Source organism: Hemiscyllium ocellatum, chromosome 11 (assembly GCF_020745735.1).
Source record: "Hemiscyllium ocellatum isolate sHemOce1 chromosome 11, sHemOce1.pat.X.cur, whole genome shotgun sequence".
Lineage (NCBI taxonomy): Eukaryota > Metazoa > Chordata > Chondrichthyes > Orectolobiformes > Hemiscylliidae > Hemiscyllium > Hemiscyllium ocellatum.
In genome coordinates, this window is record NC_083411.1 from 38,137,913 (window position 1) to 38,151,255 (window position 13,343).

At 39.1% G+C, this 13,343-nt stretch overlaps 1 protein-coding gene across 5 annotated transcripts in view; it reads right to left on the bottom strand.

The window, feature by feature from the left end:
- LOC132820173 (V-set and immunoglobulin domain-containing protein 4-like) overlaps positions 1-13,343 on the bottom strand; it is a 47,246-nt gene that overhangs the window by 21,724 nt on the left and 12,179 nt on the right. For 3 of the 5 annotated variants that reach the window (XM_060832134.1, XM_060832133.1, XM_060832132.1), the window contains exons 2-3: positions 8,415-8,771; positions 6,499-6,555 (exon numbers count right to left, since the gene is read on the bottom strand). In XM_060832134.1, coding sequence (XP_060688117.1) covers positions 6,499-6,555; positions 8,415-8,771 — 414 coding nt within the window. Of the gene's footprint in view, positions 1-557; positions 656-6,498; positions 6,556-8,414; positions 8,772-13,343 lie in introns of all 5 variants that reach the window. The other 2 variants (XM_060832135.1, XM_060832136.1) reach the window with 2 other exon arrangements.

Sequence of the window (13,343 nt, forward strand, 5' to 3'; positions counted from 1 at the left end):
TTGGAGTGTCCCTAGCTTTGTTTTTGAGTGCACCACTCCCTGTCTGTGTTATGGAGAGTCCCTGCCTTTGTTATAGAAAGCAGCACACCCTGTCTACTGTACGTCTACTTATCGTTGTGAAAGAGAACAGCACTTCCTGCCTGTTTCATGGAGGGACCTTGTCTCTTTTACATTATTTCACTATCTGGTTTCTTGCCTTTTGCCAGAAAAACACAAATGCAAAACAGTGCATCATTCAGGCTTACCTTTTGTTGCTGGTTAAGAGTAAAAACGACTGTTGACCTTTCAAAACTGGCTTTCAACTGGTCAACCATCTTTGTCCGGCACGTGCTGTACCAACAAAAGCTATCCTGGACTTTACTGGACAGCATTTGGTGTTGTCATCCTAAAACTCTCCCTTTAACTTATCAATATAAGTTGGTGACACACAAGGAACACCCTCTTTTTTTAAAAACATTTGTGAACAGAAATTCATTTTCCGCTTCCAAATGGAAGTTGTATATTTTTGGTTTATTTTTAAGATGGACTAGGTTCATCATTCATCATTATTGTTTCACCTTGTAATTTGTGACATCACTCTGCTGCTAGTCACACTGCACATAGCCCTCTCGATCCGTGCCAATGGAACATCCAGAATGTTGCCAGCTGCTTTCAACTGCAAAGCCATAGAAAAGCATTCCTGAGGTCACAACTTGTTTCCAGGGACCCAATAGAACATAGAACATAGAAAAATACAGCGTAGTACAGGCCCTTCGGCCCTTGATGTTGCGCTGACCGAAGCCTACCTAACCTACACTACCCCAATAACCTCCATATGCTTATCCAATGCCCGCTTAAATGACCATAAAGAGGGAGAATCCACCACTGCTCCTGGCAGGGCATTCCATGAACTCACAACCCGCTGAGTAAAGAATCTACCCCTAACATCTGTCCTATACCAACCTCCCCTTAATTTAAAGCTGTGTCCCCTAGTAACAGCTGACTCCATTAGCGGAAAAAGGTTCTCACTGTCAACCCTATCTAAACCCCTAATTATCTTGTACACCTCTATCAAATCTCCCCTAAACCTTCTTTTCTCCAATGAGAACAGCCCCAAGTGCCTCAGCCTTTCCTCATACGATCTTCCTACCAGGCAACATCCTGGTAAACCACCTCTGCACCTGTTCCAGTGTCTCCACATCCTTCCTATAGTATGACGACCAAAACTACACACAATACTCCAGATGAGGCCGCACCAGAGTCTTATACAACTGCAACATGACCTCAGGACTCCGGAACTCAATTCCTCTACCAATAAAGCCCAGTACACCATATGCCTTCTTCACAGCACTATTTACCTGGGTGGCAACTTTCAGAGATCTGTGTACATGGACACCAAGATCCCTCTGCTCATCCACACTACCAAGTAACCTACCATTAGCCCAGTAATCCATCTTCTTGTTACTCCTACCAAAGTGAATGACTTCACACTACGCTACATTGAACTCCATTTACCACCTTTCTGCCCAGCTCTGCAACTTATCTATATCCCGCTGTAACCTGCCACATCCTTCTTCGCTGTCCACAACTCCACTGACTTTCGTATCATCCGCAAACTTGCTCACCCAGCCTTCAAGCCCCTCCTCCAGGTCATTTAGAAAAATGACAATCAGCTTGAGTAACTTAAATATTGTAAATAGGTCACGGCAGCATGCCCCATAAAAGTTCATGCAGGACAAAAAGTCAAGACAAGCAACTGTGAGGAAAAATAACACTCCAGGTTTACAGAGAACAGGCAGATGAGCAAGATTAACTGAACTGTACTTGCAGAGAATCCACATTGACATGGTGGGCTGAAAAGCTGGTTTCTAGTACTGAAATACAGTAGCTTCACACATCAATTCCTAAAACATTTCTTATTGATTTGTTGAAAATTTATGACCAGTTTATCATAATTTGCCTTACAATTCCAAAATGTCTCCCACCCTCCGTATGAAGCTACATTTTCTAGTTTTATTCCTGAAAGGTCAGACTCGAATTGCTAGTTTTCTCCCCAGATTTGTCTTTAGCTATTCTAGTTCCCTTAACATTTTGAGGTTTGAAAAGGAACAAAAAAATGTATATACAATGTTAATGTTTTTGATTTTCAGAGACAAAAGCAAAAGGAATAAAATTATGATCGCACACATTAAATTTTGGGCTTTACAAAAATGCGAACTATAAAGTTTCTGCCATGCATTTCTCTTCCAGTGAAAGGAAATAATTTCAATTTGAACTCTCAGTTAGTGGGTTATTACTGCCCTCTGCTGCCCATCAGTCACCCAAGTGATTGCCACCCAAATATCATGTCAATTCTTCAAGCAAGACAATGATGTAAAAAAAATGGATCACATCGTTTGTAAGATAATAAGTGGTATAAAGAAATCAATCTGGAACACTTAGAAATCTCTGCTGCAGATAAAGAGAAGTTAAGGTTTGACAATGAATTTCTGGATAGGATAGTGAAGTCAAAACCCCCTACAGTCTTCAAGGAAACAAATCGGATATTCTGATGGACAAAGGACTGGAGTGTTATTAGCTTTAATAGTATCTCCTGTTAATGCAATAACACAGGAAACTGGTGCCATTAGTGTTGTAATTGTGCACCCACACCATAACTAGGAACTTGAACCGGAACCACAAGTAATGCTCCCATTGTTGTTTCTACTCTAATTGTCCAATCTCCTCCATACATCACAAGTCCTGTATTGTAATTCCCACACTTTAAAATTTACATACACATCCACACACTTTAAAGAACAGGAAATATGGATGAATAGAATGTCTTAGTTTCCTTTTCTTTTTTCTCGAAAGTGTTGTTTTCAAGAGTGAACTGTTATGGTTTTCAAGATCTTACTGGCAAAGTTTCTGACAGAATGCAAAGAAGGTGCAAGCGCTTCAACTGCATAGGCATTGAGTGTATTCAAGGTACAATACACCAAATGGCATTCCTCATTTCTCCATCTTTATTTTCTGAAAGAATCAGGGTGCACCCTCCTTTGTGTTCAAGTCAATGACAATTATAAACACTCAAAAGCAAGCCAAAACAATGCAAAGATTCTATCACATTTGATTTAGTAATATTAATGTGACAAAAAATTTCATAAGATACTGAAATGGCATCTAACAAAAGCCTGAAAGCAGCAGTCTTTCAAAACTATTGTGGACACAAACATGGGTGAATTAAGAGAAGTTGGCAGTTCAGCTGCCCAAGTTTGCTCTGTCATTCAGGAAGGTTGTGGCTGACCTGTCTTTGACTTCAAGTCTACATCTGATACACTTTGATTTCTTTGATGGTGAAGTATCTATTTACTTTTGCCTTAACTCTGGCTGGTGTTACCTCTAAGATGAAACCAATTAGCAATATAGATCTGAAACAGCTATACAAGGAATTCATTCAGAACATTCTTTAATTTAATTTTGCCATTTTGAAGCTCTTAGTGAAGCTAGAAAGTACCCACTTGTAATCTCCATTGCATAGGAATGGTTGAGAAAGATATGGGCCAAATGTAGACAAATAGAACTGGTTTAGATTGGGAAACTTGGTGGGCGTGGATGAATTGAACTGAAGGGTCTTCTTCTGTGCTGTATGACTTAATGAAGACACATTGTTATTGTACTGCTGCCTGAATCTTAAATCATTTGGAGCTGCCTACTTGTATAACTTATTTTTGTACAGTTTAATCACCAGCCTTTCAAGGTCCTACCACAAGAGAAAGCAGCTGTGGAATAAAAAGAAATTGAACTGTAACAAAACTGACCAGTCATTTCATCTTCATAAATGATCAACTTTAATGGAATGTTAATTCCTTCATGGAACGTTGGCCTTTACTTCAAGGGGAATAGAGTACAAAGATACGGGCATTTAGCTGAAATTAAACAAGGCATTAGTCAGACCACAGTTGGAATACTGTGACCCCTATCTAAGTAAAGAAATAATGACATTGGAAGTAGTTTAATGAAGGTTCACTGGGCTGATACCAAGAATGGAGGGTCTGTCAATAGATTTGGGGCTGTATCATTGGAACTTAGAATAATACAAAGCGACCTTATTGAAACACACAAGATTCTGAGGAGACTTGACAAGGCAGATGCAGAAAGGTTGTTACCCCCCGGGGAGGAAGTTTAGGGCCAAAGGGCTTAATCTCAGAATAAGGCAGATATAAGAAGGAAATTCTTCTTTATTTGGGCTCAATTAAAACAATTCAACAAGTTGGCAAGTACTATTAAGAGCATAAGGTTTTCCCTAGTTGTTTAGCTTCAGTAAATGGAACTCATGCAACATCATGACACTTGACACGTGTGCAGCAAAGGAACAGGAGCAAGCAGTGAAAACAACTCAGTTTCTGTGATCAACTAGTCAATCATTATCTACATCTTGAAGACAACATATTTAGAAAGACAAAAGTAGTAAATACACAATCCACCTGAAAGTTCCCCTCCAAACCACTGTCCATCCTGACTTGGAATTTCCTTCAATGTCATGTGGACAAAATCCTGGAACAACTTCTCAAACTGTAAGTGTATCTACACAAAATAGAATAAAGCAGCTCAAGAGGGCAACCCAGATGGATGAGAAATGCCGTGGCAGCCAGCTAGGCCTAAATCCTTGAATAAATAAAAATTCCTCTTGAATCAGCTCCACACGTGAAAGTGTGACTACTAAATGACCTAAATTAATTGAACAACCTATATCCTTTAGCCCTTAATAACTTTGATAGACATTATGCAATCTCAAATTTAAAATCTATGACTGATTTATGGACAAATACTGGGACAGCCAGTGAAACTAGCAGAGGTTATGAATCTTGGATTTCTATATCACAGAGGGCTGTCAAGGCTAGGTCACAAAACATAGTCAAGGCTAAAATAGATTTTTAAGCAGCAAGGGAGTAAGGTGTTAGAGAAAAAGCAGAAAACTGGAGTTGAAGATTATCATATCATATGAATGGCAAAACAAACTCAGAGCCTACTTCTGCCCCTATGTCATATGGCCTGAGACACTGAGGTACCAATTGCTGCATTTATTGTATTGAGACAGTAAGATTTTTGTCTACTTGACACAATGAGTTTCAGATTCACCACCCAGGCATTTTGGATAAGTTAGTGTTGAGTGTGGCCATGGCTGAAAACAGCACAAAATCCCGAAAGTGGTTTTGAGTTGACCTAGAATAGCTTATTCAGTGTAGCATTAAAGTAAGCCATAAGTTAGGACAATTGTAGCTTTGCAGACAGAATATATTCGAGGTAACGAGATAAAGTTAGCACACAAAGGGTCCTGTTGCAAGCACACAGCTACAGGTGTTTATACAGAGACAGGTGGATAAGGACACCTTAGAGTATGCTGATAAAAAAATTCCATACCAAACTGATGTAAAATCTGAGATCCATCACAAATAGATCTACTTTGGTTAATATTTCCAGATAATCATAAGTATATATTTTGAATTGTTGAAAGATTATACATACAACCTCCTAAAAAGAATATAATAAGCATTAAAGGGATTCCATTATAAACCCAATGGACAATACAGCACTACAGAATAAGAGTGGGCCCCATATTACCAGCAGGGAGGACTGAACTACAAGTGCAGAAGTCAGAATATAGTTACATACAGCATGCATTGTGAAAGTCCCGAGGTTAGAGATAAGGGGGTTTGATGAATATTACAAGATCATGGAATACGACCAAGGGTTGTCTATAAGGCTGAAAATGTGTTGCTGGTTAAAGCACAGCAGGTTAGGCAGCATCCAAGGAACAGGAAATTCGACGTTTCGGGCCAGAGCCCTTCCTGATGAAGGGCTCTGGCCCGAAACGTCAAATTTCCTGTTCATTGGATGCTGCCTAACCTGCTGTGCTTTAACCAGCAACACATTTTCAGCTCTGATCTCCAGCATCTGCAGACCTCACTTTTTACTTGTCTATAAGGCTGCCCATCATTGACCATAGGCACATAATAAATTTGATTAAATGTGTATGTAATTAATTTATAATATGATTGATTTATAATTGCAAAGAATAGATTCAAAACAAATGTATAAAAGTTTATGCCTTTCCTTTGTTCATTGAAGAAACTTCTAACCCCCAGGAGGTTTCTTCCCACTGGTCTAATTTCAATAAGCTGTTTGATCCTGCAAGTGTACACTAGGTGTCAAGTGATATATTTAGACATTCCATCCCAACAGAGATGAACTTTTAACTGGTTTGTCTGTCAATCTAGTGGTGTAAATGTTACTGAATTAAAATAATACTACACAATACTAACATCCTTAATTTTATATCAAGATGCATGACTGCAAAACCAAACAAGAACTCTTGTGTTGTAGAACTCTCTCTTGCTTTCATTTTGCATCCAAATCTGTGCTTCAAGTTAATAATATTAATCTGTCCTTTCTAAAAGGAACAAATTGTAATGATGAATTTTGAAAAACAGAATCACAATACAGAGGCCTACAGAAATATAAGAGTAACAATCTTACCACATGCAGAAGTAACCACAGGGGACAAACTAGCCGGAGGTCTAGTTGAAGGTAAAGCTGGGGAAAGTAATTAAAATGTTACAGAAAAGCTTTATCTTCACATGAAATAAGACATCCAAAGTATGAAGATATGTAAAGACTAATTCAGAAATACCAAGGCATTAAAACACAACTCTGTAATGGCATATTTGAAGTCACCAGTAATTCCAACACATGAGTAGAAATTTAGTGTGGTGATTACCAGTGAATTAATATACTTATGTGCTGGCATTGAACTCTGTTACTATCTTAGCGAGAAAATAACAGTGTAGTAATTCCCTCTGAGAAAATGAATCATGGAGAAAAGTCACAAATATTTTGCATTCAGCTGTTGTGTTCTGCCATTATTACTTGCAGTGTAATTGGAACCAACATACTAGAAGAAACTTTTTGATTGTGTGCAGCATACTCAAGTTACAAGGTTAATTATTGCCTCAAATAAATATCAGCACCAAGGTTTACAATGAATGCTGATGGGGGTGAATCTCCAAAATCAGTTCTGAACAGAATTGGTTGATCCTAGTCACTGAACTTGTGACCTTACTTGTAGCTACTCAGTCTTTTGAGAGAATACAATCCTGTTAAACAAACTTGTTAAAGTTGGCCACAATCAAGTCATTTTTGGTATATTAGTTCCTCTGTCCCCATTCTGGTAGCTCAGTGTTTAGCACTGCTGCCTCACAGCACCAGGGGACCTGGGTTTGATTCCATCCTCAGGCAACTGTTTACATAGAGTTTGCATATTCTCCCCATGTCTGCATGGGTTTCCTCTAGGTTGTCTGGTTTCCTCCCACAGTCCAAAGATGTGCAGGTTAGTTAGATTGGCCATGGGAAATGCAGGGTTACAAAAATGGGGTGTGTCTGGGTGGGTTGCTCTTCGGAGGGTCAGTGTGGACTCAATGGGCCAAACAGCCTGCTTCCACACTATAGGGATTCTAGTTTTGCTCTTTTCCTGTGCCTACTTCTGTTCCCTATTTCTGCTTAAATGCTGTTCATCTCTAGCATTTTCTAGTTTTGACAAGTTATTGGCTAAGATTTCCTCAGAGCTTGAGACTGACTGGCAGCAGTGATAAAATGGTGGTGAAAATCTTTGAGGGGGAACCCCCATGTGTTCCCACTGCCACCTGCGATGGTGTCAACAGAAGCATGGTCACCTATAGTACATAGCCAATTAATTTGTCTATTATTGGATATCTGATCAGACTGCCAGCATTTAAACATTCCCTTGCCATGTGGAGTGTCCCCAAACTGCATTAAGCCAACTTCCTTTGAGGAAAGAGCAAGGGGAAAGAGGGCTTGGGTTTCCTGAGTGTTTGAACTCAGGCACCAATGGCAATACCACCAAAGGGTTCACCCCTCTAATTGCCAAGGTCTACTTGCCTCTAGCTCACAAAATGAGTTCTACTCATCAGTGACAGCACCTCAATATAGACTGCCCTCTTTTGCCTTGCTGTGAAATTTATGTCAGAGGTCAATTTGCAAATGATGTTATTTCTGACTTTTGCATTTCTAAATGTTGTTTACTCTTCACAAATAATTTAACAAGTATACAAAGTCCAAAAAAGCTGCAGATATAATCATTTTTATTTGAAAGACATAGGACTTGACTTCAACTCACTCATTGAGGGAAACTTGTACTGTAGCAATTCCAAATAAGATACAAGGAAACTACAAAACTTGTCTTAACCTAAATAACATGCAGCTTTACAAAAGGTAAAATTCATTGTGAAAATGTCGTGGGAACTGCTGTGTATCTATGGAGAAAGAAGACAGTTCCATAAACTCAAATTCTGGCATGCTAGATCACAATCTTTCAGCAATTATTCTGATCCTTGTTGTAGTTAATCATAATCAACATCCCAAAGAAAAAAACTTACCTCTTCGTACAATTAAATTGACATCTGCTCTTGTTTCAGTTTGATTTAATCCATGTTTAGTCTGCCATTTTACTTCACAAGTATAGGTTCCTCGATCACTGTATGACAGATTTTTCAGAATAAGTGAAACATCACCAGATCCAGGACTACGCTTAATACTGACTCGGTCCCGATTGTTGAAACGAGGAATATAATAACCATTTCTATCTCTTCGAATAATAATGGTGTATGTATTAAAATACCAAGTGACTTCTAACTCAACATACAAAGGCGATGGATGGTAGGTACAAGGAATGTTGACTGAATTCCTCAACTGCCCAGTCACCAGCTCAGGAACAGTCAGAGTAAGTGAATCAGCTGTAAAATAGATAAACAGGACATTAAATGATAGATTCCACGATCCACTAAGGAGCAAAATAAAGTCTGCAGGAATACCCAATCAATAGTGCAGATTTTGCAGCTGCCATTTTGACATCAACAAAGAATAAAATATTCTCAGTTAGTGAAATTGGTGTAAGCGAATAGAATCGATATACAATATAGGAGTGAAGTTATTTTAAAATTAGTCGTCTGGATTGCCATATTATTTGCTCTGTAACATGAGAAATTAGAATTCTCACACTCTCTACAGTGTGGAAGATGGCTATTCAGCCCATTGAGTACACACCGACCCTCCGAACAGCATCCCACCCAAACCACTCCCCTGCCTCCCTCCATAGAATCCCTGTCACCCTGTATCTCCCATGGCTAATCCACCTAACCTGCACATCGGCAATTTACTATGGCCAATCCACCTAACCTGCACATCTTTGGACTGTGGGAGAAACCGGAACACACTGACAAAATCCACAAGACACAGGGAGAACAGGCTTGCAGTTGGTTAAAATTAGTGATTTTCAAACTTGTGCAAATTGGTAGCATCCACAATGTTAATTTGTTACATACAGATAAATCAAATGAAGTACTCAAATACGGACCCCTTTATGTCTGTGAATCCCAATTTAAAAACCTGTTAGTGAAGAATTAATGTGCTCACAACACTACAGATATTCAATGAGTAAGGAATTTTTTTTTTGGTGTTCTGGTCATCTTTCCTCTTTCAACCAATGCAGTCACGTAGTCACCTATTCCATTCTGCACAAGATGACGGTCGTGGTCATCTACTTACTTCTTGTTTCTAATGCAGTCATGCTGAATTGCACAAAAAGTGGTTGAGAGAAGGTTCACAGATTTCTGCTGTGCAGAGGGATGGGCTGGTTACAACCAGCTTTGTGTTTGTGCACAAGCATGTACGACTGGAGAATGCACCCACAAGTAAACTTGCGCCTAATATAAACAGAGCTATAGAGATAAAAACTATCTAACTTTTTGTTGAAGGTAGTTTTGTGCAGGCTTATGTAAAGCAAAATTGATGCAAGATCATCATTTTTGACATTAAGGTTTGTTGATAAAATGTTATTGGAGAGACCAGGGCATTAGTGTACAATTTTGCTTTGGGTTCGAACTGCAGTATAAAAGCCAGAAATTTTTCTTACTAGTAGAGGTTGAGATGTTTGACTCAAGTTAGGTTAATGATAAGACAATATTGTAAAATGAGTGAGACAAATTTTAATGTACGTAAATTCTTATGCAGTATATTGCGATGAAGCACACAAAAGTGCTTAAAAAAACTCTGATGCAATTTTTTTTGTGTTGATAAAATCGCTCACTTCATGCTTTCTCTGCATGGCCTTCCTTTGTCATATTATTTACTTGAATCTTGGGTCTCAGATCGTTTTTGAATTAATTTGTTTTAAGACCAAAAGACATAGGAGTGGAAGTAAGGCCATTCGGCCCATCGAGTCCACTCCGCCATGTAATCATGGCTGATGGGCATTTCAACTCCACTTACCCACATTCTCCCCGTAGCCCTTAATTCCTTGTGACATCGTTTTAAAACATGCTGGTACAGTGATGGAACACTGTGTTTCACCTCTAAGGACTAACTTAGAATCTAGGAAATTGCTAACCTCTTTTTTCCTTCACAACTTAGATGGGTAGTGCACCAAAACCACAGCCCCAAATGTTAGCTACAGTAGAACATTACATGTATCAGTGTAGATCTCTATTCAGAAGATGCAATTACAATTTTATGTGCTAATACTTAAAATAATCTCTCACTTTTAAGACTATATGAAAGAGCTTCCCACACATGAAGCACAAGAAAGAATTATGAAGGGATATTTACCATCAACTTGTAAAATACTCACTCAAGAAACTCAACATGATCCAGGTTGGGTCAGTGCACTCTAGTTGCAGCATTTATAATTTAAGTGACACATTGCCTCAAAAAAAAGTCTCTCATTTGTGACATCACTACCAAAGACTAAATAAAGAATATCCAAGTTTTGAAGGAATGCAGATATCTGAGAATGGTAGAGCTGGTGGAGATTAGGGACAAGCAGATGTAATGTTGTGGTGTGATTTGAAAATAAAGATGAGAAATTTATAACCCAGGCGCCACTTAACTAGGAGTCAATGTAGGTCACAGAGCATAGGATGAGGTGTGAACAGGCCTTGGCCTTAATGAAGATATGGGCCCATTTTTGAAGTTTTCTCTAAGTTTAAGGTGGAAGGCAGGAGACTGGCAAGGAATGGGCTGTAAAACCCAGTTTAGAAGTCACAAACAGATGAAGGGTTCCAACAGCAAGCGAGGTGTGACAGGGATGGAGTCTGGTGGTGATACAGAGGTCAAAATTGTTGTAAGAGATGCATAAAGTTGACAGTTTGCTGGTGAAATCATCTTTGGTAGATTTGCAGTCACCAACATTTCTTGTAATACTAGTCTATGGGTGCTTACTAGTCTTAAGTGATGAAGAATGGACTACTAAGAAGTGTTTGGCAGAAGAGGGACCTACTTATGCAATCAACTACTTCTTGTTACTCAAAAGTGAAGTGACAGGTTCCATTCACTTAAGACAAGTTAACAATAGGTGAGAAAACATTGCTCTTTCCTAAGAAATAAATCTAGATATCATTTTAAGTGATTATAGATTGTAGAATGCAGAACTGACAGACTCCTCTCAAAACAAATTATTTATCGCTTGGTGGGTAGAGCTATTTCAAACCTTCAGTCAACCCTTTCAGGCCAAATGCCTTACATAACATTTCCTTTTCTTCCCCACCCAAGCTTGACAGAAGTTCAATGTTCCAATCATGAATGCCTCAAATCGAACAAATAGAATTCCTTCCAAGATCATCAAGAAACGAGATAAAAGCAAACTACTGTGGATGCTGGAATCTGAAACCAAAAGAGAAAATGCTGGAAAATCTCAGCATGTCTGGCAGCATCTGTAAGGAGAGAGAAGAGCTGACGTTGCGAGTCTAACTGACCTTTTGTCAATGCTAATACAAAGCTAGACTCAGTTAGACTCGAAACGTCAGCTCTTTTCTCTCCTTACAGATGCTGCCAGACCTGCTGAGATTGTCTAGCATTTTCTGTTTGTGATCAAGAAACTAGAAATGTTTACTATTTTGAAACAAGAACTGTAACTTGCGTAAAGTATATCCAATGAAACTGATTACTGCCAAGTTAAGCAGAAGCAAAAATAAATTATATGTATAGGTTTAACCATTATATAGATGCTTAACACAAACAACTTTTCTAAGTTTCTCACTGAGAGGTAATAACCTTAGATTCTCCAAGCTGCTTTGTCTGGTTTTCAGTAGGTCCTGAGATTGGTTGTATATGGGAGCATGAGTAGATCGTTCTAATCTGTTCTGCCATTCGATAAGATCATGGCTGTTCTGAATGTGGCCAGAACTCCACTTTACACCCTGCCCACCACCACTACCTCCACCTGTAATTCTTTTATCTATCGATCTATCTATCTATCAGGAATGTATCCAATACAGTTTTCAATAAATTTAAGGATACTATGTCCATTGCTTTTTGGGGCAGAGAAATCCACAGATAAAAATCTCTCATCGCGTTGTTAAAAAAAAATCATTTGACATTAAACTTTGTTTCCAAGTTACAGTTTCCCCCACAAAGGCGGATCGTCTTGTGAGTGTTCACCTGATCAAGTCCCACTAACCTCTCCTAAAATCTAATGGGCATCGGCACAACCTCTTCAACCTTGACATCTTTCCTTTCAAATAAGGAGACCAAACTGTACACAGTACTCCAGATGTTGCTTCACAAAGAGGGGGAGAGAGTCTGGGTGGGATGCTCTTCAGCAGTTTGGTGGAGACCTGATGGTCTAAATGGCCTCTGCTGCACTGCAGGGATCCTATGGTCCTATGAAATAAGGCTCTTCAAGCCTGCTCTATTCATTATGTCCAACTCAATAGTCTGTTCCCAGTCTTCCCCACATCCTTTGAACCCATTAGCCTCAAGTGCTATATTTAAATCCTTCTTGAAATCATAATGTTTTTGCCTCGACTGCTTTTTGTGGTAGGAAATTCACCTCTCTCGGGATGAAGAAATTTTTCCTCATTTCAGTCCTAGGTCACATTGCTTATATCCTTAAACTCTGATCCCATGGTTCTAGAGTCCCTCATCTTAGAAGTCTTCCTTCCTGCATCTACTCTGGCTGAACATCCTGTTAGAATTTTATGTTTTTGAGTGATCCCTCCTCATTCTTCTGAACTCCAGCAAACATAATCCGACTAATTCAAGCCCACCTTTTACGTCAGTACTGTCAGCCCAGGAATCAGTCTGGTAAATCTTCGGGGTATCCCCTTTCTAGCAATAACATCCTTCCACAGATAAGGAGACAGAAAACGCATATAATAATCCATGTATAGTCTCACCAAGGCTCTATATAATTGCAGCAAGATATCCCTGTTTCTACATTCAAACCTAAAGAGGCCAGCATACCATTTGCTTTCTTTACCCCCTGTTGCAACTGCACACTTAACTTCCAAAGGATTGGTGTGAAGACACCC